The following is a 22814-nucleotide window of genomic DNA, read 5'->3' as shown; positions in this document are numbered from 1 at the left end:
ACCTTCACTGGATATAGTTACATCAGCACTAGTCCTCACTGGATATATTTCAATGGGCACCAACTTCACTGGATATGGGTACTGGGCTACAGTACTGATGATACAGGACCATCAGTTTGATGTAGGACTGCTGAGGGCAGCTCTGTCATTGTATAACACTAGACTACAGTATTGGTGAGTCACTGTATAAAACTAGAGTTCAGTACTGGTCCGTATCAGTCTGTCACTGTATAACCGTGGGATGCAGTACATGTGGGTACAGGTACATGAATGTATAACACTTGGGTTGCTGGGCAGGAGACGTCCACTCGTGCTTGGTGTGTGAGGGAGACATGGTGGTTCTGACACTAAACCCTCTCCTTTTCTCTCCCTCTCCTGTAGGTGGAAGAAAGGGTGGAGAAGGATTTTACAGAGAAGGTGAGGAACAAGTAATTGAATAAAGATTACTGCCCTTGTCCATCTAGCACACTTCACAGTTCAACTGGAGCTCCAGGAACCATTCACCTATTATCTGGAGTTTCCACGTGGTTGAGCTGGGATTCAGAAGGTGTTCAGTGACACTCTCACTATGGGCAGCTGAATGACAATTAGCCCCATGACTGATAGTTCTGGGCTCTTTTGGGGTTCTGTAATCTGGGGCACTTCTTAAAGCTGAGCCCTACTGGTGGGGGTGGCTTGCCACAGCCTACGTGGTTTATTAATTTTCTTCTTTGTCTACTCAGTGCAAAGTGAAGGAGCATTTTCTACTTCAGACTACTGGTGACATGGGTTAAGCACAGTGTAGAACTCATTCTACACTGTATCATTTAATATTCCCAGGGCAGATATAGAATAAAACTCCCTCTACTCTGTCCCATTAAACATTCTTAGAAAAGCTACAATATGTATCAGACACAGTATAAAAAGCTCCCTGTATCCTTTCCAATCAAACACTCCATGGGTAGGTGCAACAAGAGTTAGATACAGAGGAAAACTCTCTGTATACTGTCCCATTAAACACTCCCAGAAGAGGTACAAGATGAATTAGATACAGAATAAAGCACCCTGCAAATCGTCCCATTGTTTTGGCAGCACAGTGGTTAGCACTGCTGCCTCACAGTGGGTTTGATTCCCAGCTCGGGTCACTTTCTGTGGGGAGTTTACACATTTTCCCCGTGTCTGCATGTGTTTCCGCCCACAATCCAAAAGACATGTAGGTTAGGTACACTGGCCATGCTCAATTCTCCCTCAGCATATCCAAACAAGCACCAGAAAGTGGTGACTAGGGAATTCCCAGTGTAGCCGCAGCATAGATTTAGTACAGACAGATACCCTGTAGACAATCTCTCTTCTGTGGGCTCATGATGCAAAATAGAAAGTAAGTCATGGTCACAGATCACAGGTTCCACATTACCCCATTACACCATTCAGATCTCCCAGTTCCATCACTAATTTACATCACCCCTATTCAATTTGATGTTGCTTTGCTATCCCACTAGATTGGTTCTAGTCAGGTCACTCCAGTTGCATCTGTGCTTGCTGTCCATTTTTCCCTTTGAAAGTGAACTACTTGAGCCACAGAATATGACAGAGGGGCCATATGAGGTTAACGAGCTAAGAAAAGGCTTTGGGCAGCAGTGCATTTGTTGTTTGTGTGCACACACTTAGTCGACATTTTTGTTTCAGGGATCCCGAGCAACCTCGAGCCTCTCTGCTGCTACCCTTGCCTCCCTGGGGGGCACTTCGTCGAGGCGAGGCAGTGGGGAAACCACCACCTCAATGGACACTGAAGGCTCCATTCGGGAGATCAAGGTAAAAAGAGTGGGAGTGCAGGGTCAGGGAAGGGCATTTCAGAGCTTTGTGATTCCAGTGGGCAAGCCTCACCCACCAGGAGCACAGGTCGGAACTTTACTAGCAAGTGCCAAATTTTTCAGACTGGGCAGTTGACTGCTGGGATAATTGGTTCTTCACACTCCCATGGCAAGGTGATATGCTTGTGTATAGAATTTATCTTGAATTATTCTTATTTCCTCATGGTTGGGTACATGTGTTTCTGGTTGTCTTCCTCAGTCTGTCTCTATTTCTGTCTCTAAATTTGTGTATCCCTGTGTCTTTCCCTGCATCTCTGTTGATTGGTCTTTTGACCCACTTTCTCTCTAGTTTTCACACATTCACTGCCTGATTATCTCCTTCTCTCCTTTGCAGCGATTTTGCATCTGCATTTGCCATGAAAGGTTATTTCAATAAATTATAGTTAAAGACTTCCCCACTGTATGTTGCCCCCACAATAGAAATACCGCCCCCCCCCCCGCAAGTGTGACATCATTTTGGCAAGGTTTACAACTGTTTTCAAAAAATGTGAAGTGGTTGAGGGAACCTGTCAGGGGCATACAGATAAATATAGCCCTTGGGGTAGGGAGCATTGCCTGAGTAGTATCCTGGCACTTCCCCTTTGTGGCTGTCCCTGTGGGCAGTGCCAGTGGGCCCTTGCGGGGGCTACGTTGGGGGAAGTTCCCCTTGTGTGTGTGAGGATGGTAGCTGTTTTATGTATGTTCGGGGGGGGGGGAACTACCCTTATGCATGTGGGGGTTTGTCCTTGTGCACATCAGGGGTTGGGTTGCCCTTGTGCATGTGTGAGGATGTACTGCCCTTATGTGTGTGGAGTATGGGGTGGGGGTGAGAGTTGCACTTTTGTGTGTGGTGGGGGAGGTTTCCCTTATGCCTATGGAGGGGAGGGGGGGTTGTCTTTGTGTCTGTGTTGGTGGTAGGAGGTGCCCTTGTGCACATAGGTTGGGGTGTTTAGTGCAGATTGGGGCCTTGCCGTGATACTGTGGGGTACATTTCCAGGTGTGTCCTCCACAGAGTGCTGGATTATCTGGAGAGAAAACCCAACTATGTATAGCCTATGAGCTGCACACTGCTTTTCTCATCTCAGCCAGCACTCTGTGCATAGAGTGGAAAATTCCAGCACCCCCCTCACCCGAACTCTATCTTTCTCTCCATAAAGCCTCGCTGTCTTTCTTTCTCATTATTTTATTTTTCATCCAATTTGTATCTACCTGATTCTATTTACTTTTTTCTCTTTCTGCGTCACTTTCGGTCTTCCAAATCTCTTTCACAACGTGTTTTTATGTTTCTTCTTCATCTCTGCCTCTATCATTTCCTCTATCTCTCTCTGTAACTGTTTCCCTGCTTCTTTCTACTGTTCTCTTCTCTCCTTCCTCCTCTCTCTCTTTGTGGGTCTGCCTCTGCCTCTCATTCTACTCTTTCTACTTTTCTCGCTTTGTTTTTTTAACATCTGTCTGTTTCTCCGTCTTTCTGACTTTTTATCTTCTTTCTCCTTGTTCACCATTTCACTTTTCACATTATTCACTTTTCTTCTCGCTTTCTGACTCATTGCTCTTTTCTCTATTAGTTTCTTTTTCTCCCTTGGTTTCTATTGTCTCTCAGTCTTTGGACCATAACTTTCTAGCTCCCCAGCTTCAGATTTGAATAATAACCCAGAGGCACATTGGGGAATGCATCAACATGAAACATTAAAGTAATCCTGGCGGAACCATCTGAAGTTAAAGATTAAATTGCTTTTTTGGATGGTTCCCAGTGTGTTGCAGTTGCCCAGGGGAGGGCACCAGGACTTCCCAGGTAAACAACTGCATGGCAATTGAAGCCCTAATCTCCCATGGGCAATTGCAACACACTGGGAACCATCGAAATAAGCTATTTAATCTCTAACTACAGATGGTTCTGCCAGGATTATTTTAATGTTTACTCTGAAAAAGGAAAAATATAACCTCTTTTGACTCATAGGTAACTATTTTATGAGCCCCCCAGGGACTTTCCCCTTCACCCTGTGACCTTCCCACCAGCATGGGACTCTAACCCCATGATCTTGACCCTCATCCCTGACCCAACCTCACTCCCCCATCCGACCACCACTCCCCGACCTGGCCTCCAACTCCTTGATACGGCTCAACCAGCCACCACTCCCCTATATGACGCCCTCCCTTGACCCAGCTGGACTCTGACCCCCCCATGCCCCCTTCTGATATCTAACCTTCCCAACTCACCCCCCCCAGATCTTATCCATTTATGTTAGACACCTCTTTCTGGCTAGTCAATTTCTGGCTAGTGCAGTACAAAAGGGGGGGGTTGACCTCCTTCACGCCAACACTCAGATTTTGTGCTGGGTTTGGGAGACAGCTGCACTGCCTGGATCTCAAAGGTCAGGTGAGACAGGCAGGGAAGCAAGTAGGCACAGATAAGTGGGTATGGAATGGCAATCTGATGCTGATTGCCATTTCGAGGAGGTTGCAGCCCTTCTTTCTCCCTCTGCCCATCTGTCATTCTTTGTTATTCTCTGTCATTTTTTTCTCTCCCTATCTCTCTCTTGCTGTCTCTCTAAGTTGTTGTTTCATCTCTGTCACTTTCTGGCTCTCTATTAATTTTTGACTCTGTGACTTTATGCCTGCATCTCTCCTTGTCTTTCTTTTGCAAATCTTTTTCTCTTTGTATCTCACTGTGTCTGACTGTCAGTCTGTCTGTTGTCTTTCTCATTCTCTGTGTCTCTCTTTTTCTTCATGTCTTTTTGCCCATATCTGTTTTCTTGTCTTTCTCTTTCCATCTGTCTTTCTTGCCACAGCCTCTCTATCTCTCACTTTCACTCCACCTCGTTCCTGTCTATCTCTTTGCTTATGTCATTCTTTTTTTTTCTCTCTATATGTCTCTTGCTTTCTCTCTCTCCTTCATTTCACATTGCTGTCTGATTCTCTCTCAGGAAATCTTTGAGCTAAAGGACCAGATACAGGATGTAGAAGGAAAATACATGGAAGGGCTGAAGGAATTGAAGGTACCCTGTTTGGGAATGAGCGTGAGCCCCTCCTGCAGAGGTCCATGGCTGCCTGTGTGCAGACATGATATTAACCATGGGGTCTATTTCAACTGATTCCTTTTCTGATATGTCTCCACTAACACTAACAGCATGGACTGCTTTCAAGATTTTCATTCTGGCCTATTTGCTTGTTCTCCTTCAGCTGGGAAGCATGTTTTATCAATTCCTATCATTTCTCTCTTCTTCTAGTTCCTCCTCTTGTATTTGCTCCCATTCTTGCCCAACCTTGCCATTTTGCCCATCCTTTCCTCACATCTCTCTCTCCACCCACATTCACTCTCTCCACTCCGCCTGATTATCTCACAATGATTCCTGTTTTCCTGGTACCTGTTTAAGTAGTAAGAAGTCTCACAACACCAGGTTAAGGTCCAACAGGTTTATTTGGTAGCACAAGCCACTAGCTTTTGGAGTGCTGCCCCTTCATCAGGTGAGTGGGCGTTCTGTTCACAAACAGTGCATATAAAGACACAAACTCAATTTACAAAATAATGGTTGGAATGTAAGTCTTTACAGATAATCAAGTTTTAAAGGTTCAGACAATGTGAATGGAGAGAGGGTTGTGAACAGAATTCCCACTCATCTGATGAAGGGGCAGCGCTCTGAAAGCTAGTGGCTTGTGCTACCAAATAAACCTGTTACTTTAATGTGGTGTTGTGAGACTTCTTATTGTGTTTACCCCAGTCCAACACTGGCCTGTCCACAACCTGTTTGAGTAGCCACTGAAAGCCATCTTGTATACTGAGTGTCCTGTGACCCTCGACAATCAGTGTTCCAGATGGTTTAAACTATGGCAGGCTTCGTAAATATGCTTTAAACCTGTCCCCTCCAATGTTCCTACTGCTGTTGTAATTCCCTCTTTCCTAACCCAGGGTGCTGGGGTCCACTTCTTCCCAAACAAAGTCCTTGGCTTAATACACTGCAGAGCTAAGACTGGAACCCCAGGCCTTTTAGCCAATGTGGCTTACTCATTAGCCCACAGTGTAAGTCCATCACTAGGAGCGACATCGGTGCACACGACTAATTGGGAGCTAGAACAATACTCTCAACTCTCTGCTGATACAAAGCAGAGTCTTGGGGAAGGAGGTATAGACTGCAACTGTCTCTACTAGCACCGATTGTGCATCAGTCTCATTGGCCCCAACTTGCCCTGCATACCTTAAGAAGTGGAATAATCCACCACTCAAGATTTCGAGGCAGGGATGGGGGCTTTGAGTAGAATCAATCAACTGAGGAATGGGGATGGGAAATCTGCCAATCAAGGGGTCTGGGGAGGTGGGTGGGGAAATGTTAGAATCTTCCATTCAAGGGATCTGGTGGTTTTGTGGACCCTGCCAATCAGAGAAGGGGCAGGAGAAATTTACCAACTGAAGATCAGGAATCCGAAGCTGTTAAAATTACCAACTCATGGAGGTGGGGCGTGGTGTAGTGGTTGAAGTGTAGTGGTTTAACGGATATGGCAGTGGGAGGGGTGGTTGTTGGTCCACAAATGTCCCTTCTATAGGTGAGGCAGCTCATTTAACAACACTGAGACTTGGGCCTCTGATCAAACTCTGTCCTCTCATTTGTGGAATCCAGGTTCAAATCCCAGATGGCAGTTAGAAGGTTTCCTCTGACTAATGCTTGTGAATTTAGACAAGGGTAGACTTCATCCTGGCTACAACAGGATTCAGCCTCTTCCCCATTGTCAACCTCAATCCTGTTCAGTTTTGAACCTGCTTTGTGCTCCTATGATGGTTATTTTTCTCACTATCCCAGGACTCATTGGCCGAAGTGGAGGAGAAATATAAAAAAGCCATGGTGTCAAATGCACAGCTGGACAATGAGAAGACCAACCTCATGTACCAGGTAGACACGCTGAGGGAAAGCTTGCTGGAGCTAGAGGAACAGTTAGCAGAGACGCACAGGATGCATGAGGAGAAGACCAAGGTGAGAGGTGTTGGGAGATTTTGAGGTGTCAGGACAAACAACAGCAAATTACAGTGATGTCCAATCCAATAATTATGATATTCTTTCACTCTGTATTTGTGCAGGGGTGGTGGAGAAAATCAAGGGCATAAATCCCCATGTTCTATCCCCATTTTAAGAAAGTAGTGGCAGAACATTTCGAAAATCATAATCACAATCGGGCAAAGTCAACATGGTTTTGTAAAAGGGAAATCATGTTTGATTATCGCATTCTTTGAGGGAGTTACAAACAAGGTGGATAAAACGGAATCTGTAGACGTGGCACACTTGGATTTCCACGTGGTAATTTGATAAGTTGCTGCGTCAAAGGGTAGAACACAAAATAAGAGCTCATGGTGTAGACTATAACGTATTAGATTTGTTTTTGATAGAGGATTGGTTAGCTAACAGGACGAAGAAGGTAGGGATAAGTGGGTCATTTTTGGATTGGCAAACTGTAATTAGTGGAGTGCTACAGGGATCAATGCTGAGGTGTCAAATATCTACAATATCTTGGATGAAGAGACTGAATGTACAGGTGCTAAATTTGTCGATGGCGCAAAGATAGGTAGAAAAGTAAGTTGTCGAAAGGACATAAAGAAATTACAAAGGGATTTAGAGTGGGCAAAAATTTGGTAGATGGACTATACTGTAGGAAAATATGAACTTGTCCACTTTGGCTGGGAGAATAGAAAACCAGTATGCTATTTAAACAGTGAGAGATTGCAGAATTCAGTGGTACAATGGGATCTGGGTGTCCTGGTATATGAATCTCACAAAGTTAGTATGCAGTGTTAGGGTCCTGGACCAGAATTCCAAATTACATTAGGAAGCCGGACTAGACTCCAACAGTTATTGTATTTTGGCATAAATCTGAGAATAAGATGCTTCACTCCAGAAACAATTCTGTTGACAAATTAGGGATCTTTTATAGGAAAACAAACTTTATTTAAAAGCACAGTTTAAGTATAAACTAGCAAACTGAAGCAACTTAATTAGTACCCATCAAACAATATTTTTTTAAAAAAGAAACAACACTAATTTCTAACTTACCACTGTTTCAGTTCTAAATTAGCAAATTTTTCTTACAGACTTACAAAGCACTTTAAATACAGTTAGCAACCATAAATACACTTGCTATATTGAGTGCAAAAAGCCTTGAAGTTTTCAGAGCGATTTTGTGGAGAGTAGCTTGTAGAAAACCTGTGTTCAAAACAAACCCCAGCCGGAACTGAAAGCTGTTTTTCTCTACAATGTACCTAGCTCCTCCTTTTTGCCACATTATCACATGACCCTATCAACTGAATCAGAAATCACAGGGGAAACCTTCATCTATAAACAAAAATCTATTAGCTATCTCCTAAGTAAACTACATAGCTAAAATGAATAATTATCCTACTTTCCCAGCATCTGAGCCACATTCCCACCAGATATACTGACTGTAGAAAAAAACTGAACTTTAAAACATGCCCCTTAAACATAAAAACCCATACATATATATTTAGCAACTTCTACCATCACAGCAGGTACAAGTGATTAGGAGAGCAAATAAATGTTGGCATTTATTGTAAGGGGAATGAAATATAATAACAGGGAAGTCTTAGTGAGATCAGATATGATTGCATTAGAAGCAGTTCCAAGATGGTTCACTTGACTGATTCCTCAGATTAGGGGATTATTTTGTGAGGAAAGGTTGAACAGGTTGGGACTATACCCATTAGAGTTTAGAAAAATGAAAGGTGATTTTATTGAAACATTTAAGATTCCAAGGGAATCTGATAAGGTAGATTCTGAGAGGATTTTTCTCTCTGGTGAGGAGTCTAGAAGTAAAGGATATAGTTTGAAAATTAGGAGTCTCCTATCTCAAGACTGAGATGAGGAGAATTAGTTTTTCTTTGAGCATCTTAAATCTGTGAAATTCATGGGTTATTGAATATATTCAAGGCTGATTTTCTAGATTTTTGATCAACAAGGATTGTGGGGATGGACAGGAAAGTGGAGGTGAGGCCACAATCGGATCATCCATGATCTTATTGAATGGGGGAGCAAGCTCAAGGGACAAAATAGTCTACTTCTGTTCATAATTCTGTAGTTTTGTGCTTTTGGGGGTGTCACGGATACAGACTCCTGCCCCATCACAGAGACACAGATTTAAGACCCATCACTGTGTTTGTTGAGGAATCACATACACAGACTCCTGTCTCATCACTTTGGGGTGTCACAGATTCAGACCCTGTCCCATCTCATGGGGTTAGATCATTTGGACTGCTTTGCTGTGGGTTATTGATTGGGGTTTATTGATTGGGATGGAGTCTGCCATTAACTCTGGCACTGCAGATAGTGCAGATTTTGGCTACCCTGGGTGTTGGAGCTGAAATTTCTGATTTTGCTCTCTTGCTAGGAATTGGACAGACAGAAACACGCCTACATTATACTGCAGCATCAGTTTGAGACAATGAAGGAGACTCTTAAAGAGAGAGAAGATATGTTAATGGTAAGTTAAATGCATGAGCAGCAGCAAAGCTACCACCATTTGACAATGGACGTTTGATGCTCTGATAGCTAACGCAGTCAGGGCCTTAATCTCCTGGGAAGCCCGGAATGTGGAAATGAGCCGAAGTTCAGATTCCTTTTGGGTCAATCAGTATAGCAATGTAATCCAATTGTTAATGATTAGTTAGAAGGTTTGTTATTTGGTTTCTTCAAGGTGAGTTACGAAGACTGTGCAAGGACAGACTCGGTCAAATAGCTTTGCACCAATTTGAGCCATGAAAACAGGTTGCATCGTGATTCTGGTGTGTGCGTGGCCTGACAAAGTCTCTGTGTTCTAGGTGGATTTAAAAGTGGTTCAGTGCCAGAATTTGAATACCCTGATTGTTGCCACCTCAGCATGACATTTCCCCTGCCATCCCAGTGTCTTGGTTTTATCCCTGCTACTTAACTGACTACTATGACTCATACTTGGCTGAAGCGCTGATTAGGGTTGTGTTCAGTTCTGTCCATTCTTTGCCGGCTAGTCCATTCTTCCCGTGTAATCGACAGCAAACTATTTACCCATGGAGTGTGTCACAGTCCAGTTCTGGCCAACAGGAGGCACTAGAGTTCTGACCACTATCTGGCTAGGTCTCCCAGGAATACAGAGATCCCAACAAGTCATCCAGCCTGAGAGCAAGTCAGTGGGCACACAGCTTTAATGGAACCAGGTGGCCCCTTGTGTGCCTGGCTGCATTTTTACTGAAGTGACATTTCGAAGGTTCTGTTACATCAGACAATGACATGATTCGGCTGATTTTAATGTTTGAATATAAATGAACGTGAAGAAATTCTTCTCTGGTCTGCTATTTGTTATGCTACTCTTTCCTGTCTTTGCTCTTTCTAGTTTCCTTTTACTTTCTCTTTCTCCCTCTCTTTTCGTCCCTCTCCTTTTTCCCTTCTTTACCTTCCTCGCCTCGGAATCGGTGGCAGGAGATCAAAGAATTGAACCAGAAGCAGCGTTCCTCCGCCCAAGAGATCGCTGACCTCCAGGAGACAGTGGAATGGAAAGACAAGAAAATTGGGGTAGGGGCAGCCTGTGCGCTCTTGATGTGCCATTGCAGCCAGCCCCCTGCTTACTCAGCCACTAACACTCTGGATCAGGCATCACAGCCACTATTGGCCACGTTTACCAAGTCAGCTAGAGCCTCTGGTGATCAATAGAAATAACAAGACTGGTTGGACTATCTCCCCATCCTCCCTCCCCGCATCCTGCATTTGACCACATTTGGTTTGAATCCAGTTGGAAAACATTAGTGGATTTCTTCTGGTTTTTCCCAAATGAGACAAAGTCCTATTGGATTCCACAGGAGCGGGTTTTCATCCTGACAGTGCAGCATCAACAAAGACATACATTTATATGGTGACTTTAGCAACCTCAGGCATAAGAACATAAGAAATAGGAGATGGAGTAGGCCATCTAGCCCTTCAAGCCTGCCCCGCCATTCAATAAGATCATGGCTGACCTGAAGTGGCTCAGTTCCACTTTCCCGCTTTCTCCCCAGAAAGGCAACCCAATGAAGTAATTTTTGACATGTAGTCACTGTTGTAATGTAGGAAATGCAGCAACCAATCTCTGTTCAACAAACTCCCACAAACAGCAATAAAGCTAATCTGTTTGAAGTGATGCTGATTGAAAGATAATTATTGGCCAAGTCACTGAGAGATAACTTCCCTGTTCTTCATCAAACTTCTACCACAGGATCAATTACATCCACCTGACAGAACAGATGAGACCTCGGTTTAATGTCTTACCTGAAAGACAGCCTCTCTGATAATGCCGTAGTCCCTCAATACTGCACTAACAGTGTTGGTCTGGACTGTGTGGTGAAGTCTTTGGTGTGGGATTTAAGCACACCAAGAGGTGAGATGAAACCAGCTGTGTCCTGGTATTGATTAGGAGGCAGCCTGTGTCTGTGTTTATGGATGTCAAGAGCTGTCTTTGGAGGGAACATAACCATTGAGGCGTCTGTTTTCTGGCAGCAAGACAGACCCCTGTTGCCATCGCCTCCATTCTGAAGGAAATGTGGAAGGATAGGAGCTGGCAGAGTCCAGTGCCCACTGTTCTAGAGGTCCAAGAGCCTCTGAGCTACAGTAACTAAAGGCAAGCAAGGCCTTTGAAGGGGAGGGAGAGGATGATGGAGCAGCGGTGGGAGGAGGCTTGGATTCTGACTTGGAGGGAGATAGTGCAGGGGAACCCATGGGAGCAGTTGCACATGTGCAGGAGGCACTGGATTGATCATAATGCAGACTGCAAAATGGACTCTGCAATAGAAAGGAATGGCAGAAGGAAGGAAAACACTAAACCCAAATTTTAAAAGAAGGCTTCAAGAGAAAATGTCACCTGTAATCCATTCCTCCAGACATATAACCCTGTTATCCTGTTATGTAACCTCTCTTATCAAACATGTAGCTCTAACCCTAAAGACAGACCCCCCTCTCGCCACACATGTAACCCTTCAGCCAGACATACATCTTTACCCCTGAGCCACATGGCTTCTCCCTACATAAGAACGTGGAAAATAAGACCAGTTGTAGACCATTCAGTCCATTGAGTCTGCTTCACAATTCAATGAGGTCATCTTAACTCCACTTCCCTGCCAATATAGATCAAAAATCCCAGTCTTGAATATATTCAGTGACCTATTTTTTATTGCTCTCTGGGGTAGAGATTAACCATTCTGAGTGAAAATTTCTCCTTGTCTTTGTCTTAAATGAAACTCCCCTTATTCTGAAATTATATCCACTGCATTCTAAATTCCTGAACAAGGAGAAACATCCTCTCAGCATCCAGCCTGTCAAACCCCCTCAGAATCTTTAAAAGATCACATCTCATTCCTTTAAATGCCAATGAGTGTGGCCCAACCTGCTCAACCTTTCCACAGAGGTCACTTCTTTCGTACCAGGAATCAGCCCAATGAACCTTCTCTGAACTGCTTCCAATTCAAGTATATCTCTCCTCACATAAGGTGACCAGAACTATACACATTACCCTTGGTGCAATCTCACTAATCTCTAATTCATTTATATTCCATTATCTTGCAATAAGGACCATTGTTCCATTTGCCTTCTAATTATTTGTTATACCTGCATGTTATCATTTTGTGATTCATGTACAAGGATACCCAGATCTCTCTGTAGCCTCTCTTTATTTAAATAGTATTCAGCTTTCCTACTCTTCCTGCCAAAGTGAACAACTCACATTTTCTTATGTTACTTGCCTTCTGTCAAATCTTTGACCACTCTATATGCCTTTGCAAATTCCTTGGGTATTCCTCACAATGTGATTTTCACTCAACTTTATACTGTCAACAAATCTGGTTACAATACATTCTGTCTCTTCGCCCAAGTCATTAACAGAGATTATAAATAGCTGTGGCCCCATCACTGAACACTGTGGCGCTTCTTTAGTTACAGTTTGCTAACCTAAAAATAACCTATTTATCCCGACTCTGTTTCCTATCAATCATCTCTCTGTGCGAATACAATACCCCAACACCATGAGCTCTGATCTTATGCAGTAACCTTTTATGTGGTACCTTATCAAACACCGTTTAGAAATCCAAATACACCAAGTTTACAGGTTCCCTTTACCCAGCTACTCATTGCATCCTCAAAGAACACTAATAAATTGGTCAAACATGATTTCCCTTTTATAATACCATGTTAACTCTGCTTGAATATCAGACATGTAGCCTCTCCTGATTTACTGCCCCTCAACAGCCCCTTCCCTCCTAGGTCAGGCATGCTACCCTCAGGCAGGAATTGGACATATTACAGTGATCTGGAGGTATGGAGAGTTGGTGAAGGGGTAACAATGGGAATTTGACCCTATAGAGGGTGTGAAAAGAGTTTGTGATTGCCATGCACAACCGAACCTGTGGTTAATCTGTTATCTGATTTTATTTCAGAAAATTTTAAAGTTTTATTTAGTGAACTTTTGAATATTATCTGTATTTCTCCTGTTAGTATTCTGTTTCCACAAGTTCTGCTCCTCTCTTATCTTTTTTGATACGAATTGTTCCTCTCCTTTCTCTTCTCCCTCTCTCATTCTCATTGGCCTCCCCTTTAGGCTTTAGAAAGACAGAAGGAATACTCTGATGCCATCAGGATTGAACGGGATGAGCTCAGGGATGAGGTTGCTATGCTGAAGGAGAGACTTAAGGTATGGATGCAGCACTGGGGAACTGAGGTTGAGGCCTAGGGTTCTTGGCTTGAAGAGTTGGATATTGGTGTGTTGACCAGTATTTGGGAGTTGGGTGATGGTGGGCTGATTAAAGAGTGTGCAACTTACAAGAGCGTAACTGTCATTGCTCGTATCTACTCAGTTGACCAATTAGCAGCCAGTGTTACTGTTACCCTCAGTGCCATTGGGCCAGGGATGGAGATCAATCTAGACTTTGACTGTTAATTGCTCTCCAATTCCAGGAGGTGAAGACAAAGGCAGTCCTGACAGTGATGCTTCCTGCACACCAGCAGCCCACCAGCATTCTAAACATGAAAAGTGGATTGCTGGGGTAAGGTAGTGAAGAGAGACCATTGCCCATGGAAACATACTTAAAACAGTCAAGGTTATGACTTCAGGGAAGTGGCAGGATTGGAAGGGTCTCAGTAAATGCCCCATCTTCATTTGTTTTAGGGAGATTAATATCAGCAGTAAAGCTCACCATTGCGAACTATCTCAAATAATGAATTCTGAGGTAAGGTAGATCAATGCAAAAGGCAATTCTATGAATCAGCACCACCTCTGGGGGCTGCTTCTTCACTGGAGGCATCCTTTCTCCCATGGGTTCCACTCCATCCTCCCCAAGAGATATCCTGCCTTACTATGTGTTCAAGCTGCTCCAATTAAAACAGCTTTCATTTTTCACACAGATTGTTTGAACAAATTTTTAATAGTCTAGGTACAAACCTTTGCCTTGAACAGTGGTTAACTATATCTAACTTATTGCACCATATCTGGGTTGGGGGATCACAATGGGGCCCAATCCTGTTCTCATCTGACATCCGTCTCGGGCAACGTCCACTGGATAGTCAATCCTGGCAAATATTCAACTGCTCCTCTCTAATCCAGCACAGCCAAAGCTCTGACTGCTCCAGTTACCCCATCTCAGCTGATTGGGCTCAGCACAGACCAGGGAAGGGGCCTGGGGCCTATTCCACATTTGGTAGCCAGTTGGAAGAGCCCATGATGTAGGCAGTGGATGATCAGGTAAGCTCAAGATCTCTCCTTTCCATACGTGTCAGAGCCTGGGAGGTTTGGGGCTTGTTCTACTCTTGAAAACATGGTTAATTCTCTATGGCAGGCCTACGGGATGTTGACGAATGGTGACGCTGAACCAATCAGGAAGGAAGGCAATGCACACACAGAGGCTGCTGAGACAGACCTTCAGCCTGCAGCCCAGCTACAGAGCTCCAGTGATGGCCCCTTAGGTAAGTGGAGCATGCCCAGTTCATCTCTAATCTTAGATCTTGAAATGGTCTCTGGGCAGAGGAATAAGGGAAGAACAGAAGGGGCTGGATGCGAATCATGAGGCATGTTTGTCTGAAACTAAATCACTAGAGGGCAATTTGCAGAGTTCTAATAAACTTGCACCTTAACCTTTACTTGTGGAATCCAGCAGATCCACAGGAGAACCTGTACGTTAAGGAACTGACAGATACAAAGTAATACCTGTGATGGCTGAACTGATTCAATGGTGCACCTCACTCACCTTACCATGTCTGCTCCACAGTTTATCTTTTTTATGGGAGTTTTGGTTGTGGATACAGAAGGAAAGAGATTGTATTGAAAACCGTATCTGTAAACATCATTAGGGATGGGATTTCCATTCCCCCACCCACCCAGATTAGCTTCAGACAACCTGGATTTTACACAGGATTACAGACGATATACAGCATAGAAACAGACCATCTAGCGCAACCAGTCCATGCCAGTATCTGTGCTGCACTCGAACCTTCTCCCATCTTTCCTTATTTAAATACATTATTATAACCTCCTATTCCTGTCTCTCTCATACACTTGAGGAAGGCCAGAAACTTCTAAAACGTAAACTAGATGGCACAAGTCTGATTTTAAAAGCAAATGGTTACCTATGTGGCTGGCTCATAGGTTACCCAAGTTTGAAATGAAGCAATGATGAAGAAACATTCAGAATTTGAGCCCTGATTGCATCACTACCTGCCTCAACATGTCCTATCAAACACTCCCAGAGCAGATACAGCACAGGGTTAGATACAGAATAAAGATCCCCCTACTCTGTCTCATCAAATATTACGAGGACAATTATAAATGCCACAATAAGAAGCAAGTTTGTGGCAGAGATGAAGCAAGAAGGATTTAAAGCCCACTCTCTCAGTTCACGTGGGGAAAATCATTTTAAAGTGAGTTTTCACTGATGTCCACATGAGGGTGTGGGAGTGGAGCAGGCGAGCGAGGATGGCGGCGCGGGAAGGGCAGAATAGCCATTACTAGATGTGAATCAATCCATCATTGTACATGCAGCAACGTCACCCTCTGTTGGCGTGTGAGTGTTACTGCATTAACCCAATGTTCTCTTTTGCAAAGAGATATTAAAGTGGATCAAGCACTAAGTGGTCTTTTTAAAGTGAATTATTGCCTCCTCCCCTCACTTTCTTTGGAATAAAGGTAATTTGGCAGATTTTGTTCCATTCTCATTAGGAAATAATTGAACAGATTTAAGGTCAATTTAATTTTTCTGATTTTGTTTTAATGTTTTTTGAAGCTGATCAGCGTGCTTATTGATGTTCCTTTAAGGATGGTAGATCAGCCTTTTTATACCAGATGTTTTAAAAATGACAACTAGGAGAACCTAAATGTTATAAATTCATGCCAAATTGGAAATCTGTAAAGGAAATTTGTAATTGTGGATGGTTCATTCAGGGACACAATGTCTTCACCTCTTCCAATGGTCCTTATAGGAGAAAGCCACGAATTGCAAATGAGGAATGAGATTTTGGAGACTGTTGGGAAAAGAGGAGTCTTGCAGAATACTGGAATTGATGAACAGATGGAGGAGACTGGGAATCGGGAGATGTTAATGGATAATGTGCAAGAAAAGGACATAACTAAGGAGTGTGAGGCACTGACTGAGAGTGAGACACCAGCAGTGACTGTAAGAGATAATGGAGACACAGACCAAGTAGAACATACTACAGCCAATCTTGACGATGGAGAGCAAAGAGCATGTGACAAACAAAACCTTGGAAGTAAACAGGTATTCGAGGGAATAAACAATGCCCTGGAATCTGGAGAGGTAAAGCAGATCTGTGACAGCACAGAGGAGAGTGAGAGTGACTTTGGTGCAAACAGGAAGCAGCTGCAAGAGGATACAAACCAGAATCTCGATCATGATGATGAGAGAAGGCTATGTAACGTAGGGGAACAGAATACACATGGAGGGATTAGGAAGGAAGAGCATTCAGAAGTTGGGAATGACTTGGCTGTGGTGCATGATGATAGTGTTGGGTCAGGAGCTGACAGTCAAGCAATTGTGGAGGAAACTCAGAAAATAGTGCAACAAGTGCTAGAAAATGCCATAGAAATTTTGCAACAGCGCACACGTGGGCATGAACTACTGGAGGAAACAAGAGATAAGGAAGAGGACGGCACCCAGGTGGGGGAAGGATTGGTTCAGATGAAAGGGGACAACTTGCAGCGGGAGAAACCTGCTGAAACTGTCCATGTTGAAGGGAAGGAATTGGATGGGATGCTGATTACAGGGCCTGAGCAGGTGGCCATAGGAGACATAGAGCTCCATTCTACAGTGCAGGAGGCTGAAATCTGCTTAGAGAATTTTCATAATGATATAGCCAGGGAGAGCCAAGAAGCAGGGCAAGTGTTGCTTGTCACACCTGGTTGGAATGGACAGTCTGGGTCAGGTGGAAAGGACGTGGATTCTTCTGATGGTCCAGTGCAGGATGAAGCTGAGAATGGAGAAAGAAATGATCAAGACAAAAGTGAGCAACCAGTGGACAATGCATCCACAGTCTCAGTAGAGCTAGGAGAAGAAGTGGAGAAAATGGCAGAAGAGACTGAGATAGGGACTAATTCACTAACAGGGGCAGCCCTGCAGGAGCTGGAGGTGGGCAAAGAGGTTACTTGTCATCCAAGAGGGATGAATGCATCAATTGTAGGAAATGAAATAAAGCAGCTTATTGTAACTAGTGGAGATTCTGATCAGAGAGATGAGGTGACTGAGACAGGTAGGGCAGAAAATAGTTTACAGTTTGAAGAAGTGAATGGAGAAAAACTGGAGAAAGTAGCACCAGATGAAGCTGAGACAGATCCAGGTGCAGAGCAAAGTGATGAAGCCAGTCAGGTGATGCAGAAAGGAATGGTAGATGGCAGCTTGGAGTATGGCTATCTTCAAGAAATGACACCAATTGGAGAGGAAAAGAAGGAAATGGCTGAGGTTGAGGATCGGGCCATAGAAATTGAAGGTGACATTAAGGATTATAGGGAGGACGAGGTCAGGAGTCATAGAGAAGTTGAGGAGAAAGTTAAAAACGCTGATCTCGGTGCAGCCAGGAACTATGGAAAGAATGACGATATGGATGACATCAGGGCCCAAGGTGATGAAAGGCAGGCCGAAGAGCACAACACTGATGAAGGCAAAGGCAATAAAGGGGATGAGAAAGAGAATGATCATGGGCAAGGAGAGAGCAAAGTGAAAAATCCCAGAAATGATGAAGATGAGACCAAAGATTCCAACTGTGATAAGATCAAGAGTCAGGAAGAAAAAGAGGGTGAAGTTAATGATGGTCAAAATGAGATTGAAAATTGTGAAACGGTTAAAGCTGTGGTGCAAGTTCCTGGGGAGGTTAACAGTGAGTTCAAGGGCAAAGGAGATGGGATTGGGGCCCAAGGCTTCAGTGCAACTGAATTCAAAGGATTTGAAGAGGAAGGGGGTGAAATCAAAGGCTCCATAGAAAAGGAGGGGGAGGTCAAATTTTCCAAAGAAGAGAAAGGCAAGGTCGAGGGTCACCCAGAACAGGAGCATGAGGTAAAAGATTCCCCAGAAGAGGGTGAAGTTGAGGGACCCCCAGAAGAGGAAGGTGAGGCCAAAGGTCCCCAAGAAGAGGAGGGTGAGGTCAAAGGTTCCTCAGAAGAGGAGAGTGAGGCCAAAAGTCTCTCAGAAAAGGAAGGTGAGATCAAAAGTCCCGCAGAAGAGAAGGTTGAGGTCAAAAGTCCCTCAGAAGAGGAGGGTGAGGTCAAAGATCCCCCAGAAGAGGAGGGTGAGGTCAAAGATCCTGCAGAAGAGGAAGGTAAGGCCAAAGGTCCCACAGAAGAAGAGGGTGAGGCCAAAGATCCCACAGAAGAGAAGGGTGAGTTCACAGTGGTTCCAGAAGAGAAGGATGAGGTCATATTGGTTCCAGAAGAGAAGGGTGAGGTCATAGTGGTTCCAGAAGAGAAGGGTGAGGTCATAGTGGTTCCAGAAGAGAAGGGTGAGGTCATAGTGGTTCCAGAAGAGAAGGGTGAGGTCATAGTGGTTCCAGAAGAGAAGGGTGAGGTCATAGTGGTTCCAGAAGAGAAGGGTGAGGTCATAGTGGTTCCAGAAGAGAAGGGTAATGTCATAGTGGTTCCAGAAGAGGAGGATGAGGTCATGGTGGTTCCAGAAGAGAAGGATAAGGTCATAGTGGTTCCAGAAGAGGAGGGTGAGATCAAAAGTCCCCCAGAAGCGGAGAGTGAGGTCAAAGGTCCTGAAGTCAGAGGCCACAGCGAAGAGGAGATGGATGAAGTCAGAGGCACCAGCGAGGAGGAGGAGGACAAAGGCCCCAGTGAGCACAAGATGGATGACATCAATATTCCCAGACAGGAGGTGATGGATGAGGTCAGAGGTCACAGAGAGCAGGAGATGGATGGGGTGAGAGGTCCTAGAGAGCAAACCAAAGACCACAGCAAGCAGGAGGAGGCCAACTTTGAACAGGAAAGTGAGAAACTACTTTGCACTAATATGCATGGAATTGTGCAAGAAATTGGGAAAGAGGTCAGTACAGCTGAAAATTCAAAAGAAGCAGTATTACCTGACCTCCAGACAGTAGTGACAGAGAAAGAAGAAATGGAGGGAAAGAGAGGGGCTGAAGTAACTGAGTGTGATTTAAGTAGTCAGGTAAGTGTTGTGGTACAAGAGAGTGGTAAAGGAAATCAAATACAAAGCAAAAGCACTGAAGAAACTAACGGGGACAAACCAGAGAATAATACCGAGGATGCTCATAAAGTAACAGACAGTAAACAAGGAACACCAACAAAAGAGGAGACTGGAATTACTGAAGAGGCAACAGTGCAAGAGAGTGTGCCAATGAAGAATGGGGAAGAAATACAGCAAGTACCAGAGACTTGTAGCAGCAGTGAAGAGTTTGGGGAAAATGCTCAGGTGTCTTCAGGGGTTGTGAGTGACCTTGATGAAAGCGTGATATGTGAACTGAACAAAGAGTCTGAGGAAGTAGCACTGGAGGGTTTGCAACAAGACCCTGTAAAGAGTGGCACTGTCTTGGTAAAAGTTGTAGAGCAAGGAATGATAATGCAGAATGGAAAGAGAGGGGATCCTGTAAAGGAGGAAGGAGATACGTCTGGGGCAAGCAACGAGCCACGCAAGGCACAAAGTTGTGAGACAAGGAAAGAAAGAGCAGATGATGCACCAGTCTCTCGGATAAATGTGGAGGAACAAGAGCTTGATGATGAGGATGCTGAGGAAGGAGGTAGGTTTGAGTGGGATGATGAGATGAGTGAGATATTAGGAGATGAAAGTCAGGATAAAAAGGAGGAACCTGAGGCCAAAGAGGAAAGGGGAGAGGTGGGTACTGGAAGTGAGGCCAAATCTCAGCCCATTCTGAGTGCAGGACCCACAGAACATGTGAAACTGAACACAGATAACAGTGGGGCTGGAGTGCTAATACATCAGGGGGGAGAGCGCGAGGGGCAGGGGGGAGAGCAGGGCAAGAAGGAGGGAACATGTGTAGAGGAGGGAGATGAATGCACTAACAGCAGCGATCAGCAATCAAATCATAGTGGGGGCCAACTGAAGGCTGGAGACCGAAGAGAAAGCATTACATGCAATTCAGATAAAGAAATGGTGCAAGGAGCAGCAATGGCTGAGGCAGGAAAAGATGGAAAGCGAAAAAGCAAAAACAAAGATGACTGTTCTCTATCATGAGGTCATTCTCACTATCAAAACCAAACTGTAGTCCTGCACTGTGTCAGAAATGCTAAAAATGTTATTTTAATATGAAGTTGTATATTTGTCATTTATAATAAGATTTGCACTATACTTTGAGCTACGCTCGGTCCTACTTCACCAACTCCCACTTTCATTTGCTTCCCCCCATCCTGCAAATTTTGCCTGTTCTTTCACAATTTTCCATGAAGTGCACATTATCTACCCACAGTTGGTCTCTACCTTATACATTCCTCATAGACTGCCATTAGTGGCTTTTTCTAAGTTAATAAACTTAATGTTACATGGACATTGTTTGACTGAGTATTAAATAGAAGCTTGAAGCCATGGTTGTCAGTTCTGACACTTAACCATTGCTGTGCCTGAAACTTAATGAACCACATTCCATGATGCAGCAAGTACATATTGTTTAAAGAGATATTTTGCACATGAAGCCAATCATGCAGCTGAGTTTACAGAATGTTTCCTCATTTCTCAATGGGTAAAAATATTGACCAATGTGGTCCTAGAGATTGGAGGGTCTCTGGATCCAATAACTGTCTTAATGTGGAGAGCAGTAGTTAAGGGTACTGCAGCTGGCCCCAACACCGTAGGTTGGACAGGGCAAGTTAGTCAGAGCCTCTGTTCCTGATCAGTGTTCAGTGACCTCAATATTTAAGGGAGGAGGGATCAGCTAGGGATCCTGCTCCTGGTTACTGACCAGTGACCCTAGGGTTAGAGAGAGTAGGGAACAGCTGGGGATCCTGCTCCTGATCACTGTCCAGTGGCCCCACAGTTAGACAGAATGGCATTGTGCCTGGGTTCCTGGTCAGGGAATTTAAAATACGAGGGTACAGTCTCAGGATAAGGGGCTGATCAGTTAGAGCTGAGATGAGGAGAAATTTCTTCATTCAAAAAATTATGAATCTTTGGAATTTTCTTCCCCAGAGGGTTGTGGATCCTCCATCACTGAATACCTTTAAGGCTGGGATCGACAAATTTTTGATCTCTTGGGGAATCAAGGGATATGGTGAACAGGCGAGGAAGTGGAGTTGAAGTCAAGATCAGCCATGATCACATTCTCCCACCTTATGGATGTTAGTTGATTCAGAGTGGACAACCCACTGGCCAGATCCATTGTTCCGAGGCTGCCATTTTTAAATGGCGAACTGAGCTCCATGCTCAGACTTGGGCCCCTCCCACAGAAACATTCCTACCTGATAACTGTGCAAATTGTGAAGTTGCCAGGTCACTAACCTCTGTGCCCTTCAGTCACCTAACAGGATTTTAAACCACTGCAGCACTCCATTCCGAAGCAGAGATTTTTCTTTCTCCCTGTCAGAAGCTTCAGGTGAAAGCAGAACCTTTTGAAGTCCTGCAACAGAGAGGAGATGTCAGTTTTACCTGGGGGAGAAAGGGTGGGGGGAAGGGTTGAAATCTGCCCAGCTGTGCACTCAACCCCAGTGTATGCACACAGCCTTTTCTTTGAAGTTGCTGCGACGATCCAGCAAGCAGAAATTGTTGCCACTGAACTTGGGGTTTTTGATCTGTAACAAGTTCAACATATACTGCCTTGTAAAAGATCCAGCTGTCAGATCAATAGATTTCTATCTTCCTCCAACTGCCTGTGCTTATTTTGAATTCCCTTGATGGTTAACTGCACCTCAAGTACTTAATTTATCCTGACCACAATGCAGAACCTAATCCTGATTGACCATCTGTCAGATGAAAGACTCCAAGTACAATGAAAGGGGTTTTTGATGATTTCTGCTTGCCGGGAAGCCTCAGCAACTTCAAATCAAAGCTGTGATTCAGCATGAGGTAGCCAAATGGATACAAAATTGGCTTCTTGACAGAAGCCAGAGGGTGGTTGTAGAGGGTTGTTTTTCAAATTGGAGGCTTGTGACCAAGTGTGGTCTCAAGTGAGTGTGCCTCAGGGATCAGTGCTGGGTCCAGTTATTTGTCACTTATATTAGTGATATGGATGAGATTATAGAAGGCATGGTTAGTAAGTTTTCAGATGACACCAAGATTGGTGGCAGAGTGGACAGTGAAGAAGGCTATCTCGGACTGCAAAGGGATCTTTATCAATTGGGCCAGTGCACTGACAAATGACAGATGGCGTTTAACTTAGATAAGTGCGAGGTGATGCATTTTGGTAGACTGAACCAGAGCAGGACTTACTCAGTTAATGTTGGACCACTGGGGAGAGTTACAAAGCAAAGAGATCTTGGGGTACAGGTTCATACCTCCTGGAAAATAGAGTCACAGGTGGACAGAGTGGTGAAGAAGGC

General features: G+C 44.3%; 1 protein-coding gene across 18 annotated transcripts in view; it reads left to right on the top strand.

Annotated features, from left to right (window-relative positions):
- LOC145349906 (uncharacterized) overlaps window positions 1-21792 on the top strand; it is a 119018-nt gene extending 97226 nt beyond the window's left edge. For 13 of the 18 annotated variants that reach the window (XM_080198544.1, XM_080198561.1, XM_080198559.1 and 10 more), the window contains 9 exons: window positions 382-417; window positions 1666-1791; window positions 4754-4825; window positions 6623-6793; window positions 9213-9305; window positions 10277-10369; window positions 13416-13508; window positions 14650-14776; window positions 16286-21792. In XM_080198544.1, coding sequence (XP_080054670.1) covers window positions 382-417; window positions 1666-1791; window positions 4754-4825; window positions 6623-6793; window positions 9213-9305; window positions 10277-10369; window positions 13416-13508; window positions 14650-14776; window positions 16286-20520 — 5046 coding nt within the window. In that variant the 3' untranslated portion in view covers window positions 20521-21792. The remainder of the gene's footprint in view (window positions 1-381; window positions 418-1665; window positions 1792-4753; window positions 4826-6622; window positions 6794-9212; window positions 9306-10276; window positions 10370-13415; window positions 13509-14649; window positions 14777-16285) is intronic. The other 5 variants (XM_080198550.1, XM_080198552.1, XM_080198553.1 and 2 more) reach the window with 5 other exon arrangements.
- The last annotated feature ends 1022 nt before the right edge of the window (window positions 21793-22814 follow it).

Source organism: Carcharhinus amblyrhynchos, chromosome 11, assembly GCF_965287045.1.
Source record: "Carcharhinus amblyrhynchos chromosome 11, sCarAmb.v2.hapA, whole genome shotgun sequence".
Lineage (NCBI taxonomy): Eukaryota > Metazoa > Chordata > Chondrichthyes > Carcharhiniformes > Carcharhinidae > Carcharhinus > Carcharhinus amblyrhynchos.
Note: the sequence above shows the minus strand (reverse complement) of the source record. Positions and strands in the feature narration are given on the sequence as shown.